Here is a 14,886-nt window from a genome sequence, read left to right on the forward strand (position 1 = left end):
AAAAATTTGAAAGTCGGCGCCTACGATACCGAATCATCTATTAACTATGTAAGTATGGTCATAATAGGCATTATTGTTATTCAGTTAAGGCAAGCAAATAAGCTACCAATGCTAGATTTGTTCAACAATGACATTAATTCGTCTATGAATATGGTTAAAATTCTCTGAATGATTAATTAACTAAAATAAACAAAGGGTTCTATACATCCATCTTATGATGTGGCACACCTACCACTACAATTACCATCCATCACCTAGTTAAACTCGGAGCTTTAAACACCTAAAACAAAAGAAATAACAAATTTATTATCCCTTCACCTTAGTGACACACAAACCGGAGGGTTTAGAAAAAAGGCCAAGGTTTTCAGACCGACACTGCTACTGACCTCTTGAGTAATATCCAGTTCATGTCTTGTATTTTCAAATAGAGTTTCTAATTCTTCACACTTTTGTTGCAATGCTTCTTTTTCTTCAAGAAGAACTAGTCCGTATTGTGCTGATTGAATTTTTTCACTGCTTGCCTGATCTAATTCACGACTCAATCGCTCAATTTCTTGTCTTAGTTCTTCCATGGTGGTATGCTCATCTGAATCGTAGGTGCCTGTCGTCGACATTGTTTTGGGCGATTTATTTCTTACAGGAAGACGGGTTATTACAATGCAATAACGTATACTAGCAACATGTCTATTACGTTAAAAATCAACCTAGTTATGGACACATTAAAACAAATGTGCTGTTATTAATCATAAAGTCACGCATAACGAGTTACACGGACCCCCTTCCTCTTGTCACAAACCGGAAATTGGGACTTACTACCTTAAATATTTACCATCCTTTACGAAAATATTTTCTAAACATTTTCAGCAAAAGGGAAGAAATATTCGTCTTTTTCTCTCGACTAAAATTTCTATTATTTTTATTTTATGATGTAATTTCAAAAACTACAATAGTATTCCATGTCGAAAGATATTAAATGTACTTACATTGTTATTATAGAAACAAGTAACGACTAACGTCCGCTACGGAAAATTGGAACCAAGGAATGGAAATTATTCCGTATCCTATCACAAAAATTGTTCCAAATATTAAATTACTTTTATCAGTATCTACAACAGTTTATTTGTGTTTTCTGGCAAGTCTCAACTTCTTTGTCAAATTATAAGAAAACAGAAAGAGAAACAAAACAAAAGGAAGTTCCTCTTACTTTCTTGCGGTTTTTATTTATTTATTTATTTTTCTACGTGACCTGACCAGCGAAAGTCAACAGAGAAATGCAAAAAAATACTAACATTTTGGCATGACGTCTGAAGACATTTCCAAGTTATTTTGTATTTGTTTATATAACATATCCTTGACATTTACAGAAAATCAACAGTTGTATGTACGAGGAGCACACCAAAACTAAGTGTCTTTTATTCTTAAGTCCATATTTTTGTTTTATAATTTCAGAAAAGCAACTGCTGGGTGGCAACGGAGACCTCCATCCAGTGGCGTAACTAACAGGCCCGCAATGCAGGGAGGTTCAGAGCAAAAAGGGACCGACTAAAGTTTCGAAGATTAGCACGTGACCTGGCCAGTGAAAGTTAACTTGGAAACGCAAAAAGTACTAACATTTTGGCATGAAGTCTGAAGACTTTTCCAAGTTATTTCGTATTTGTTTATATAAACATATCCTTGACATTTACAGAAAATCAACAGTTGTATGTACGAGGGGCACACCAAAAGTAAGTGTCTTTTATTCTTAACTCCACATTTTTTGTAATTTCAGAAAAGTAACTGCTGGGTGGCAACGGAGACCTCCATCCAGTGGCGTAACTAACAGGCCGCAATACGGGGAGGCTTAGAGCAAAAAGGGGCCCACTAAAGTTTCGAATATTAGCATTATGTTAGGATGTTAAAATTATGTGATATTTAAAAAATGGAATTGTAGCTGTATCTCATCTTTTGTCTATGACGACGGCAACATTTAAGTCAGAGTCCTGCGAACCCAGGCCAGAAGACGGCCCGGCCCGAATCTTGAGCCGGTTGGAGGGCCTGGTTCCGTTTAATATACGGGTTATTTATGTTTGAATCTCATACATACCATTATTAACAATTGTCGATCCATTACTGGATGAATTTTTAAAAAATACTTTTTGACGAGCTCCTATCTTGGATAATTCGTTTCCATGATATTTGAAGTGCGACATAATTTCGTCACCCCATTTCTATAGAAAGAGAGAGAACCGGTTGTTAAAAAATTAGAATAGCATCACTGGGTTCCACGAATACTTAATGATGATCAAAAGAGGCAAGGATTCGGTCAAGTGTTGCAAATTTGACATGCTTCAGAGGAGACGGGCCCAATTTCTTGGAAAATGTTGTAACATTGAATGAATCATAGATTTCATTATTCCACTCAGAACTAAAAAGGTAGTCGATGCAGTGAAAACACACAGAATCACCCTTCTCCAAAAAAAAAAAAAAAAAAAATCGTCAGGTGCCATCCAATGAGAAAGTACTTATACTATATTAAGGAATTTTCAGGGAGTGATATTGTTTTCCTCTGTTGCGAAAGTTTATACAATTGCGGGCTAGGATTTTCGTACGCTTTTATATACAGAATTTTTTTCCAAAATTGACTGAGAAACGACCACAAATGTCAAATAGCAATTTCGTCTTCAACATGGACAACTCAGCCATACCGTGCTAATGTTGTGATCTCATTCTTGGCTGTCCAAGGTATTGAACTTCTACCATACCCACCCTACTACCACATTTAGCCGCAGAGTGACATAACGACCCCATGCCGTAAGAGTCGCTGAAAACCAGTGGGCCACTGGCAGGGAAATGGTCGATTCGTCGCCACAGCGACGTATCGAAGAGTATCGCCAGTGGGCCGCTGGTGGCGGATCTCCGACAAGTCGGATAGAGATATGAAGCAGCGGCATAGTGACGGTGCCACCACGTAACAGCGTGTACTTCGTTGCAGTCCGCGCTTCTTCGATTCGCCGAGGAAGGAACGCGTCAACATCGCCGCGTGCATGCGGAAGGAGGACTTCATTTGTTGTTTACATGCGGGTCTCAAGTGTGGCGGGCAAGTGGCAAGATGTGCAAATTATTTTCTTGTATTATATTTAAGGAAGAAGATACATTAGCTACTATACCAAACTGTTGGATATCTAAACACGAAGGAAAAGAAATTGCAAGATGGCCACCATATGCTGGAACAAAACGACAAAGACATATTATATTCCATGAAGAACCAGATGAGAGATCATGGGATATCTACGAAGTGGCAGTAAAATACACTGATGGTAAGATTTTAAAATTTACTTGCTATACTCGCTGGAGCAAATCGATGAAAATTGTATACTTTGCGTAGAATAGGGTATTTAGAAATGTACTAAATTGTTTGAAGACACTAAAAAAAAAAAAAAAAAGTTATAGCCTCGAAATAAAAATATGCACATACTTCCTGTATATTGTGAATCAAATAAAGGCGAAGGGTGTAGATGCCCGACCCCCATATAGGCTACATACTATTGGCTTTAGGTAGGTAAATTTTAAAAAGTTTGGTTTACAAATGATAAAATGAACTCCTTTATGGTGTAAAGATCATTACCGTAACACATTTAGGCCCTTGTACTTCGAAAACTAATAGAATTCGTACTAGTGCATATATGAGGTCAGTTTATTTTACACCCTTGTCAAATAAAAGTTAGTTAAAGCTGTTCTAGAACGCAGACCACTCATAAACTCATGAAATGGTTATAATTGTGGTTCGCTTGTTTTACGCAGGAGCGTTGACCAATTGGACCCGTGTCTTCCTGTATGCAAGGTCTATGAGAGTTCCAAAAAAGGTGCTAAACCAAGTGAAACGTGAGTCAAAGGAGAGGATGGAGAGTGTATTGCTCTCCTGTTGCAGCAACCCTTAAAGGGAAGGGCATTACTCGAGCAGACGCCTCTATCAAATTTTCACACATTTATTGCATTTTCCGATTTCTTCTTGCAGAGCATGCACTAAATGAGGAGCTAATGCATAAACCACGAACAAACTTGTGCTAGGTGGCCACTAAAAGCAGGAATGCCATCTAACCGAGTCAGTGCAGGAGCGCTGCAGGGAGCAGGCGCATCAGCGACGGGGGGCATACGCATAAACAAGAATGGAAAAATACATAAAATGTCCGCAATAATTTTCACCTTCAATAACACTTAAATAATCGAAATAACTCTTACTTTCAAAACGGCTTCACTGGTTTCCAGGGTACAAATGGCCCCCTGCGAGGAGAAATTCGTCTGTTTTGAATTTTTTCGTCTTTTCCACACTTTGCATAGTTGATTTTACGTTTCAACATACCATAACGCTGCAAAAACTTTATAATATGGTGCTGTTTTTCACACAATTCTTTGTAATAAAATAGTATGTTTGCATTATATTCATCGCAAATGACCATTGCTAACACGAACAGAACATTCCCACCGTTTATTTCCACCTTTTTCGCATTCTTGTATTTTTCCGCTTCAGTAAATAGTTACACTTAGAAAATGTTCACTCCCATTCAAAATGTATTTCAATATGATATCTAATGGCAGAAATTACTTATATTCACACTACTTCGTTTACGAAAAGTGTTTGGCATCGTATTTTACCTATAAATTTTGTTTTTGGTAGAGCCGTCTGCTCGAGTGAACCCAGGGAATGTTCTACATTACTGGTCCGCAACACCGTCACAAAATTGCAGTCCATGCAATCTTCGTTCAAACTGCTTAAATTTACCTTTTGGACCTTTCTACTGTTTTGTTTTGAGTTTTTTTTCTTTCTTTCTTTCTTCTTGGAACTCTTAATTTTGAATTTCAACATAATGGTGAGCTGCCACAATGTTGTATCTTCATTAATAACCGATATATTTTTAAAAAAAAATACGTTAGCGCCATTTCCTTAACTTATATCCGGAGACAGGTAAAATCCTCGGATCGTTCTGTAAGAATTGTAGCTTGAAAACAGTTAAAATTAGGTTCGTTTGCTTTAGTAATCGTAAAATACAGTTTCTTATAATGCGAAATATGGGATTTATTACTTAAAACTGCAAAGACTGTTAAAAAGTATAGGTGATGGTAAACGCTGACACTAAGCTGCAAACTTAACGTTCAAAAAATTATATCTTATTTGTTAATAAAGGTACAAAATAGTGGCAACTCACACGTTATGTGGAGGGTGCAAATTAAGATTTCCAAGTAAAAAAAAAAAAAAAAAAAACAAAACAAAACAGTAAAAATTACAGGTCCAAAAGGTCCCCTTGAAACTCTCAGAGCCCTGGTAAAACTCTAGAAGAACTCCTCTAGTTCTACCATGAAGAAAATGCATGAAATACCATATTTTCAAAATGTAGGTTCCTTTCCATTACCATCAGGTTTAAAAATTAGGGTTCAGTTTACCAGACGGTCTACTAAATAGAAAATTTGGTAGAAATTTAATTACACTTGCATATGTACACAGATAGGAACTCATTCGGACACGAGTGCAGATTTTGTTTAGCCATGAAAATCTTATCAGACAAGAATGATTTTTATATTACTGGATTGGCCTTGAAAAGTGCAATTCACAGCAGTCAATACCGGACAGCAATTGTCCGGAATACAGACATGCGTATCGGGCTAATAATATATATATATATATATATATATATATATATATATATATATATATATATATATATATATATATATATTGTCAGCAGGCAACAGTGTCCAGATGATGAATATTAATTTTCAACATACGTTATGTATACATCAGTGGATGTATTGTAAAGTGGGTTTCCTCGTAGTCTGATACTTAGCGCGATTGACTTCAGTGCACGTGGTCGCGAGTTGGATTCCCGCTGGGAGCTCACCGTAAATGGTGGTTCGAAATCCACTTTAAACTGTAGGTTCACGTATTATATGACTCTCGCTGCGAAAAAGGGACGTTAAACTCATACCAATTTTAATTTGATTGTGAAGCGTAATGCCCATCACAATTGCGTCTGGACATGTCCGGACTACCATGTCCGTGATAGGATCTAAATTTCGACAAGAATGCAACATTTTGATTTACACATGACACGGTGAACTCGCCAGTAGTCAGTCATGGTTTTCCAGGAGTGAGTGCAATCAATTTTATTCTTCACAGGGAATTAATTAATCTGTATATTGTTATTTCTGATCCTCATGTGGGTATTCCAGAGACTTGCTGTCCGGATTTCGCTGCTATGAATTGCGTTTGTCAAAGCTGAAATATTTCTTATCTGACAACATTTTTACGGATAAATCCAAAATCTGCACACGTGTTACGATGAGAACTTGTTTCGGACATGGTTGCCCGTACACGTCCGGGAGTGAGCGCAATGAATTTTATGCTTCACGAGGAATTCACTAATATGCATATTGTTATGGCCGATCCTATTTTCAGCATAAAATCTATGGTACTTGTTTTTTTTCGTCAACAGGCTGCAACACTTTTCTTGTAAAACAAATTCGGGGCTTGGAAATAACGTCTGAATTGTCTGCCCATCCAATACTACAGATTTTTTTCGGAAACACAGAAGACCTTGTAGAGAATCACTGTAGATTGGCTCTGAATGAAATGACAATGCACTCAACATTTTAAAATGCATTTCATAAAATGTAACCAATAGAATAAGGTTTCGTACTTTTAGAAATTGAAATTACACAGTAAATATAAATTGCATTGAACTAATAACATTGTATCATTTCAATTGCTGCTATTTTTGAACTATATAAATACACAGGAAGATTTATAAAACAGCCCAAATTGATTTCTTGCAGAGGACTACCTGAAAGTAAGATCCAAAGAGGAACTTTGCTCTTATACCTCAGATATAGCAACAACAGCGGATGAAGAACCAGGGCCCCAACGTAGATCGAAAAGAAAAACCGTTAAGCGGCGCATATATTGTGAAGATGAATCAGAAGAATCAAATGAATCGGATCATGCTTGTGGAGCAGTTAACAGAGAACTTGCAAGTGATGACACAGAAATAGTACCACCTCCAAATGTGTTTAAAGTTGCTACAGGTTGGTTCAACTGATTCTTTTATATTGTGTGCTTGCTGGTTTCGACTTTCATTTTTCAGTCTATGTTTTATGACAAAATTATAGCAACATTTAATACAATATTTATTCAGTCACGGTCCAGTATAACTATGAGTTATAGTACTTTCCAGCGGTCCTAAGATAACTAGCACCTAACACTGACGTAAAGAGTGGAAGCTTTGTGGCGGTGAAGAGAGTCGACTCGGTGGCGCAGTTGGCATATAAGCCCAAAGGTTCCGTTTCGATCCATTGTCTGGTAAAATAATTTTCATGTTTTTAAGGCCATATTTAGATGAGTACTGGACATCATTTTTATTTCTGTCTTTTGAATTGCATCGTTAGTTCATAACTGCATGGTTGAGATGCAAAAGGAAAATGTTCTATATGAATCTGGTTTAGAAATAAAATTATCTCCTCTAAACCGTTTTATGGCTAAACTTAACTTTACTGTTCAACAATGAATGTGGTTGCTTATAAACTATTCAATCTACGAAATATTAGCAGACAGCAAATTCGTCATAAATTAGTATAGTGTGACCACAAAACTTTTCTTTTTAGCGATGATGATATAATGATCTGCCCGGAGGCAGGTCTGAGCAAGACGAACCTATGCTTGTTTGTCATTGCCTTCAATGCGATGATGACGTCCTACGGACGGGACCTGTGGTTTAACATGGGATTCATCAACGAGGATGATCAGCACACTCTGGAAAATCGGGAAGAAATTTTCTGTGGATACTGACTTGTATCTTCACTGGGAATCGAACCCAAGACCCTTCATTATAAGGCGACGAGTGTTTCCACTCATTCATCGGGAACACTTTATTTTTAGTATTTTAAAAAGTTCAAATGGAATGAACTCATTTTACATCTCACCCATTCAATTGATATGGTGAAGGTTTGCGTAATACTTCGGCACAGAAAAGCAGACTGTGTTGTTTTCAGAAACACTGCGTTCAGTAATGTCATCGTGCTTCGAGGCCGGAGTCACGCGCACAACATGCAAGTATGATTTATATTTTATTCGAAAATATATTTGCTTGAAAATGTACTCTGGACCTCTACATATGAAATCCTTTACTTGCTGAAAAAAAAAAGTAATTTAACATTCCGACATTGTAAGTCAATGAATATCCTAATTCCAGTCAGGGTGATAGGTCGTTGAACTACAAACCATCCGAAAGCTCTACTCCGATTGAGGTGTGACTGGTCTGTAGTTCGAATTTGTTTTAATTGGGGGTCTTAGAGCAGAAAAAGATACATTGCATTTTTGAAAATATTGTTTAAAAATAGAATTTCATAGCTATAACAGCAAGTTAGTTACCTATGATGGAAAAATTGAGCAACCATACTTTGAAAAATGAGCATAAGTAACATTTAAATTTTACAGGAGACGCAAAGACTTAATATATTGAGAATGGATGCCGAAAGAGTTTTCAGCCCTTTTCTCAGTTGCTGTTCAACCGATATCCATCAAATTGGAAGAGTAGGCTTCTACGGCTATCTAGTCGTGCACTACACAATTTGAAACAGATCGCTTGAATACGGGCTAAAAAGTAGTTTGGATATTATGTCGGATTATCGAGATGCATTGTATTTCAACGAAAGTTCTACATTGTTCTACCTCCAGCAGATATGTCATATTTTTACAGTTTGTATATCAAGTCCGAAGCTATACACTCAAATAGAAAGAAAGTATTTTGGAAACTTTGTTAGTTATACTTTTTTTTTTTTTGCAAAGTTGGTTCCATTTTTTAAAATTTATTTATTTATTCTTTCAGATTTTGGAGTGAGAACTTCAGATTCTTTTATATTCTACTTCTTAGGCTCGGCGATAATAATTCTGTGAAAATTTTTAATTAATTTGGTGTGTGTTACTATGCAATTTATTGTTCTATGTTTCGGTATATGTTGTTTTGATTCGACATTTTGTATTTAGCAAAAAGCTATACAATTGTAATATGTTGGCTTAGATGAGGAGAGATTAACAGATATGAAAATTAGTGGACCGCGGTAGCAGCATTTGTGTCACTTTAAATTCTGGTGTCAGAACTTTTTTTTTTTTTTTTTTTAACAGATTCTCGCTGTAATGCTGTGGCTTCATGCTCCACTCGCGTCAACAGTCATGATCAGAATACTCCAAGTAGCGAAGGTGATACAACACCGAGTGTTAAAAGCAGTCACACATCCGGTGCACTTTCACCAGGAGAATCAGGTATGAAAGATTATTTATTTTTGTGTTCCTAGCACTTTTGCTAAATGTTAACTTCCTTCCAATATTGTGTTCTCTCAATTTAAATTAACAGAGCTCAAAATTTCCTCTAAGTTGGTCATCATAATTGCGCTCCTTCTACCGGAGCTTCTCATTTGTTTAGAATTTCATATTTGCTGTCCAGGCTCCCATAATCTACCATGGTTGGTCGGAAGAGGTTCAGTGGTATGCATATCAAACCCTGCCGCATAGATAATATGCTCAATGGAATTGAAGTGTAAACCTTATCCACATTGTCAAATACTGATTTTTAAGTTTGCAGTTTAATAAATCAAAGGCGCATCTTTATATATTGGATACCTGATTTACTCGAAACCGTATCGGGCATTTATGTTGAAATGTTTGTATATACTTGTTAAGCCAAATTTTAATTTTTTAATGCGTTGTGGTATTTGGTTCTCGTACTGATGGAACACCTGCGGAGATGAGAGCTCTCAAAATGATATCATTCACGTTCGAGTGCTGTGATTGTCTACCTGTGCTGCTGTTGCATGATAATCCATGTAATCCTCTCTTATCTACGAGAGCATTACAGGCAGAACAACGGTGCACGACAAATTAGTTAATAACTATATATATATAAACTTTTTTTTAACTAAGAACTGTTTTGAGGTCTAGAGAGCGTGAAATGAAAAGTCATGAAGAGACTTTTCCGAAGTCGTAACATGGTTAGGAATGTGGTCTTTCGAAATCTACCTAAAACAGGGTGAAGTTTTATACAGTCGTTTGTACCTTCTCAGTGGTTTTCCTTTCCTGAAAACTTTTTGAATATTTCCTTTTTGGTTTCAGTTTACCTGAAGAAAATACTTCAAAGCTTAGAGGTTCTTAGAAAAGTCTGTGAATCCAATAATACACTATTACTAAAACTAACTGCACAAACTCATACCGTGAGTCCTACCTTTGCTGAATGGAACATTTTACCGTGTAAAACTGTGGAAGATTTACAATCTGTAGAATCACAATGTGAGGATGAAAACAAACGGAACGATTTGGTGAGTGAGTGAGTTTTTCTTTTTAATAATGTGCATATTCAGTTTGCAATTATCCTTATTCTCATCTAGTGCGTACCATACATGCACGAAGCACCGGATTTTTTTGCCTAGAGGGCCACTGAACGTATTACGCATAAAGCCAACTTGTGATTACATTAAAAAAAAAAACTTTCTGCTCTTTGACACAGTCATCATCGGTTATCTATTTAAGAAAGATACATAGGAAAAGCGTTAATGAATGGTTAAAACACGCTGGAGAGGAAAAATTACTTAGAGATTTAATCCACTTGAGATCACCACAGTATAATATCCTTAATTCTCTTCGTGTTTTTTTAACCTTCAGCGTGGTTTTAAAACGTACGAAGTCGTTTTACTTATATATCCGTTTTCAACAGATGATGACAATGGCAAACAGCCGAAAGTGCTTTTCTTTAGTTTTTACATTGCTATCAGTAGTTACCTTTATATTTTTATTTAATACGTAGTACGTCAATGATACCGTAAGCGAAAACTCCGGTGCTCCGTGCATGTATTGCAGGCACTAGAAAAAAACTTTTTTTTTTAATTTTATTTTTTATCTCTTTTTTTAACATTGAGGTGAGTAGTGATTGGTATATTATCACCCGCTCTGAGTTGGAGTGTTACGTATTGTTTTCAAATTCTAACATTTTTTTCCAGTAGCACCCGTTCCATTATACGCGCGTAAATATAATATACTTTCTATTTTATTTCTCAATATTCAGGATGCAACATGTAGATACAACAATAGTTTCGGATTCAGTTATTTCTTTGCATGTTAGGTGTTTAATATTTTAGGTGGAGTTTTAAAAATCTGCTTATTGCAGAGATCCTCATGTCAGAAATTCCGAAGAATTTCTATATATTTTCTCCGATCATGACCCCCCTGGCACTAACTTACCCTCAGTCCAAATGTATATAGATAGAGGCTATATAACGATTCTTGTGAACGCTTTAGCTGCCGTAATTTTTAACGAATTGAAACCAAACTTAACACAAGAATTGATTGTATTAATAGGTCGGATGAGTTCGTTATCCAGAATGATCGGATGAAAAATTTCAAAATGGCGGCCCATTCGAACTTTTAAAAATTTCAAAATATCTACAGCTATGAACCGATTGGCACCAAATTTGATCAAAATGTTGATGATTACAATATATTAGTTGTATGTGAAAATCAGAACGATCCGTTAGATAATTTCGAAATGACGGCTCTTTATAAAATCTACCTGTCCTTAGCGGCCCTGTGCCAAAAGACGTATTATTTTATGTATATATTAATTTTTTTTAACGAAGTAAGCACCGCAGTTATTAGCTCCCTCCAGAATTTGTTTAGAAACAGGTACGAAATTTCTAGCGTTGCACTTGCGTAGCTGATTCCACTGTAAGAAGTACACATTCCTCAAATACGAAACTTCATTAATATTTTTGTTCCAGATTTTTGCAAGTAAAAAGTCATTATTTGCATATCTCGTTTATAGAGTTAAAACTTTTTTTTTTTTTTTTTTTGCGTTTGCACAGTCTATTTAGTTATTAAGGATTTGGAATTGATACATTAAGTCCTCAATGAGTCTTCCTTGTTCTAGGATTAAAAAAATTAATGTGTTTCTCGGCTACTTTCTGAGTTAAATTTGTGTTTATAACCTTTCTCTAACATAAGTCAGAAAGTTCAGAAAGTTGATCTGTACCTTACCAGTTTGAATACTTACACAAAAATGTTGTTCGCTTGTGTTTCAGATTCGGTTGCTGACCGCAGTGGGTGGAGAAAATGTGGAACAGTGTGCAAGAAATGCTCTGAGGAAATTGATGACAGACGAAGCAGCTCTGAGAGTTAACATAACTGGCAGTAACGCCAAGTTTTCCTTTGGAAAATCTTTGTTGGCTGAAATTCTTCGAGGTAAGCAAAAAAAAAAAAAAAAAATCTTAAACTATTGTCACATTTTAGTATTAATTACGTCTTGTGTCTGTTAGCAGGTCCTACTGTTGATGGAAGGTAAAAAAGAGATTTTTAACTAGCTTCTGCTCCCTGTAGAGGGGTAAAACTATAGAAAAACGAGCATTTTTATTAATAACTACTTTAATGGATTGTTTTCTGTTATAAGAGCCTTATAAATGTGCAAATATAAATTGAAGATTCCGGGATATTGGTTGGGAAGGGGGGGGGGGTATCGGACAAGATGAAGGCAGAAAATGAAACGGAGTTGCTCGAACAATGGATTTTGATGAATCTGAACGACACTTTCAAAGGTTTATCACGAGGTCTACTTTTCGAAGAACCTTAATACTAGTAATAGTAACCCGTGTAACGGAATGAGCTTAGAAGCCTGCTTCAATGCCAGCTGCTAGCAACTATAAGGTCAACACTGCGTGTCACTGTCTGATGGCAAGCGAGCTTACCCATGATAGTGTTTACAGTCGGGGAAAAATGGGAATTCTCTGAATATACAAGAAAGTTCGGGAGAATGGTTTATTACTGGTTTAGGCCATGAAAAATTACTTTTTGATGTTGAATGAAGAGTTAGTGGTTGGCAATATATAAATTATTTCCAGAAAAGGTGCATTGCATTTCCTAACACAATACCTGTAGATTGGTACCAATTCTCTTTCTTGTACGTTGTGTTTTCGGATACCCTTTATTAGAATACATGGATGAAAGTTTGTTTGTGTGTTTTCACATAAGACATAAAATAACTACTATAAAGGTTCTTCGAACAGTAGACCTCATGATAAACCTCTTATGATATAAAAAAAATCCATTTAAATCGTTTTTAATATTTTTTCTTTTTTCCGCATGTTTGCCCATAGTTTCTTTTTTTTTTTTTTTTTTTTTTTTACCCTCTTCTCCTTGTCCGATTTTCTTCTCCAACGAACTTGTACCTAACATAGTTTTGTGAGCATTGATGAAAATATCCTGCAGTATTTTCGAGATTTTACTTTAGCTTTAGTTCCCTTTCAGGGACATTTTCGAGGAGAAAAATAGTAATTGGTTTCTCGAGTTCAAGAAGTACAGCATGGGTAAAAGCATTAAAAAAGCTTTGAAATATGCTTCGTCTACCTATTGTACCTATATTAAATCTCTCCTTGATAGTCATCGGTAAGTTCTTTGGACCACTTTTAGCCAATTGCATTTCTGGTGTTATTTTGTCTGAAAAGCACACTGGAAAGAGAACGAAAATAAAAATGAATACTAGAAAGTGATCATCTTTTACTGTTAGTTAGTCAATACTAATGTTTTACAGTGCGCCATTTTTGCTCCACTTTTGTACTTCTAAATTAAATTCTCTGCATTTTCCAGATGTTGTCGCCGCAAACTTCCCAGAATATAATGTCACAACACACCGAATTATACACATTACCCAAAGGTGGTTAAAAGGTGCGGTGGACAGGAACGGAGGAAGGGAAAGAAGACGTCAGGTATACTTAAGCAGTATATTTTCTAACTCTTTAGGCTGTAAAACATGCATAGCTCAGCGCAGTAAAATTAGTTACTGGCCTAGTATTTTTAAAACTAGTAACATTTTTAATATTTTATTCACCGTTTGGCTCTAAGCTTAGAGTGGTTGTTCACGCTGCATTACATTTAAGCTCTCTGTTCAAATGTTTGTATATAGGAAAAGAGTACTTACGAATATACACACGAAGATATTGGAGCAAGCTTTCGGTATAAGAAACCAGAGTCATGCAGAAGAAAACCCTTAGGACGTAGAGCCTCAGTTGAGAAGTTCCTTGTACTCTCACCGGGAATGGAACACATGTCGCTCGATTGGCAGTCGGTCACTTTACCAACTAGATTACATGTCAGCCCAAGGTCAGAAAACAGATATTATAAATTGCTTTATTATTATTTTTTTAAAATAAAGAAGCTTTTCTGGGGAAGAATTTAAATGTTGGAAACTTAATTTTTTCCTTTGCAAATTTACTGGCTTATAATGTCAATCTTTTTTTTTTTTTCAAAAACTGCCCTATTCAAAGAAAGAAAAAAAACCAGCTTTTGGCACAAGGCCGCAAAGGATAGGTAGATTTCTTTCTAGCATGTATTTTATTGATGCGAGACCTATTGCACGGACTTCTCTTGATAGATTGAAATATACAAATACTGAGAAAAAATCTTCTTCCCTCGCGTCACAGTTTCTCGAGTGGAGAAACCTCGGTGGTCGTGTGGTTAGACGCGTTCGGTTGCTGTCCCCTGGCTGTGGGGCTGGTGGGTTCGATTCTCGCCTTGGGCTTGGGTGTTGCGTAGTGTCGTAGTTGTTCTTGTGGAATGTATTAAGCGGAAATCAGTAATCGGTAATCACAAATCAGTATATGTGGTATGAGTGTGTAAAAAAGATCGGCGTGAATGTAAAAAAAAAAAAAAGTGGTCTAAGGCATAGGTTGAGTAATGCAAGGGTCACTAGTTCGATTCTCGTTCACGGGAAGATGGCTTTTTTTTTTTTTTTTTTGCTTCTTTGAACGGCCGCCATTTTAAAATTTTTTAACGGTTCGTTCTGATTTTCACACACATCTAGTATATTGTTAACCTCGACATTT

General features: G+C 36.2%; 2 protein-coding genes across 3 annotated transcripts in view; one reads left to right on the plus strand and one right to left on the minus strand.

Moving 5' to 3' along the window:
* BicD (Microtubule-associated protein Bicaudal D) overlaps nt 1-813 on the minus strand; it is a 62,412-nt gene extending 61,599 nt beyond the window's left edge. The window contains exon 1 of the mRNA XM_081742504.1: nt 387-813. Coding sequence (XP_081598630.1) covers nt 387-614 — 228 coding nt within the window. The 5' untranslated portion in view covers nt 615-813. The remainder of the gene's footprint in view (nt 1-386) is intronic.
* Nucleotides 814-988: 175 nt separating this feature from the next.
* LOC145673122 (uncharacterized) overlaps nt 989-14,886 on the plus strand; it is a 17,750-nt gene continuing 3,852 nt past the window's right edge. Inside the window, exons 1-7 of one of the 2 annotated variants that reach the window (XR_014128721.1) lie at nt 989-1,724; nt 3,122-3,296; nt 6,808-7,056; nt 9,152-9,289; nt 10,136-10,342; nt 12,094-12,253; nt 13,652-13,770. Coding sequence is in view for 1 of the 2 variants with exons in the window: in XM_081742506.1 (XP_081598632.1) it covers nt 1,620-1,724; nt 3,122-3,296; nt 6,808-7,056; nt 9,152-9,289; nt 10,136-10,338; nt 12,094-12,253; nt 13,652-13,770 (1,149 nt within the window). In the remaining variant the exon portion in view is untranslated. Of the gene's footprint in view, nt 1,725-3,121; nt 3,297-6,807; nt 7,057-9,151; nt 9,290-10,135; nt 10,343-12,093; nt 12,254-13,651; nt 13,771-14,886 lie in introns of those variants that run through there. The other variant, XM_081742506.1, reaches the window with a different exon arrangement.

The sequence above is a fragment of the Thermobia domestica genome, chromosome 16, assembly GCF_964235325.1.
Source record: "Thermobia domestica chromosome 16, izTheDome1.hap1.1, whole genome shotgun sequence".
Taxonomy (NCBI): Eukaryota; Metazoa; Arthropoda; class Insecta; order Zygentoma; family Lepismatidae; genus Thermobia; species Thermobia domestica.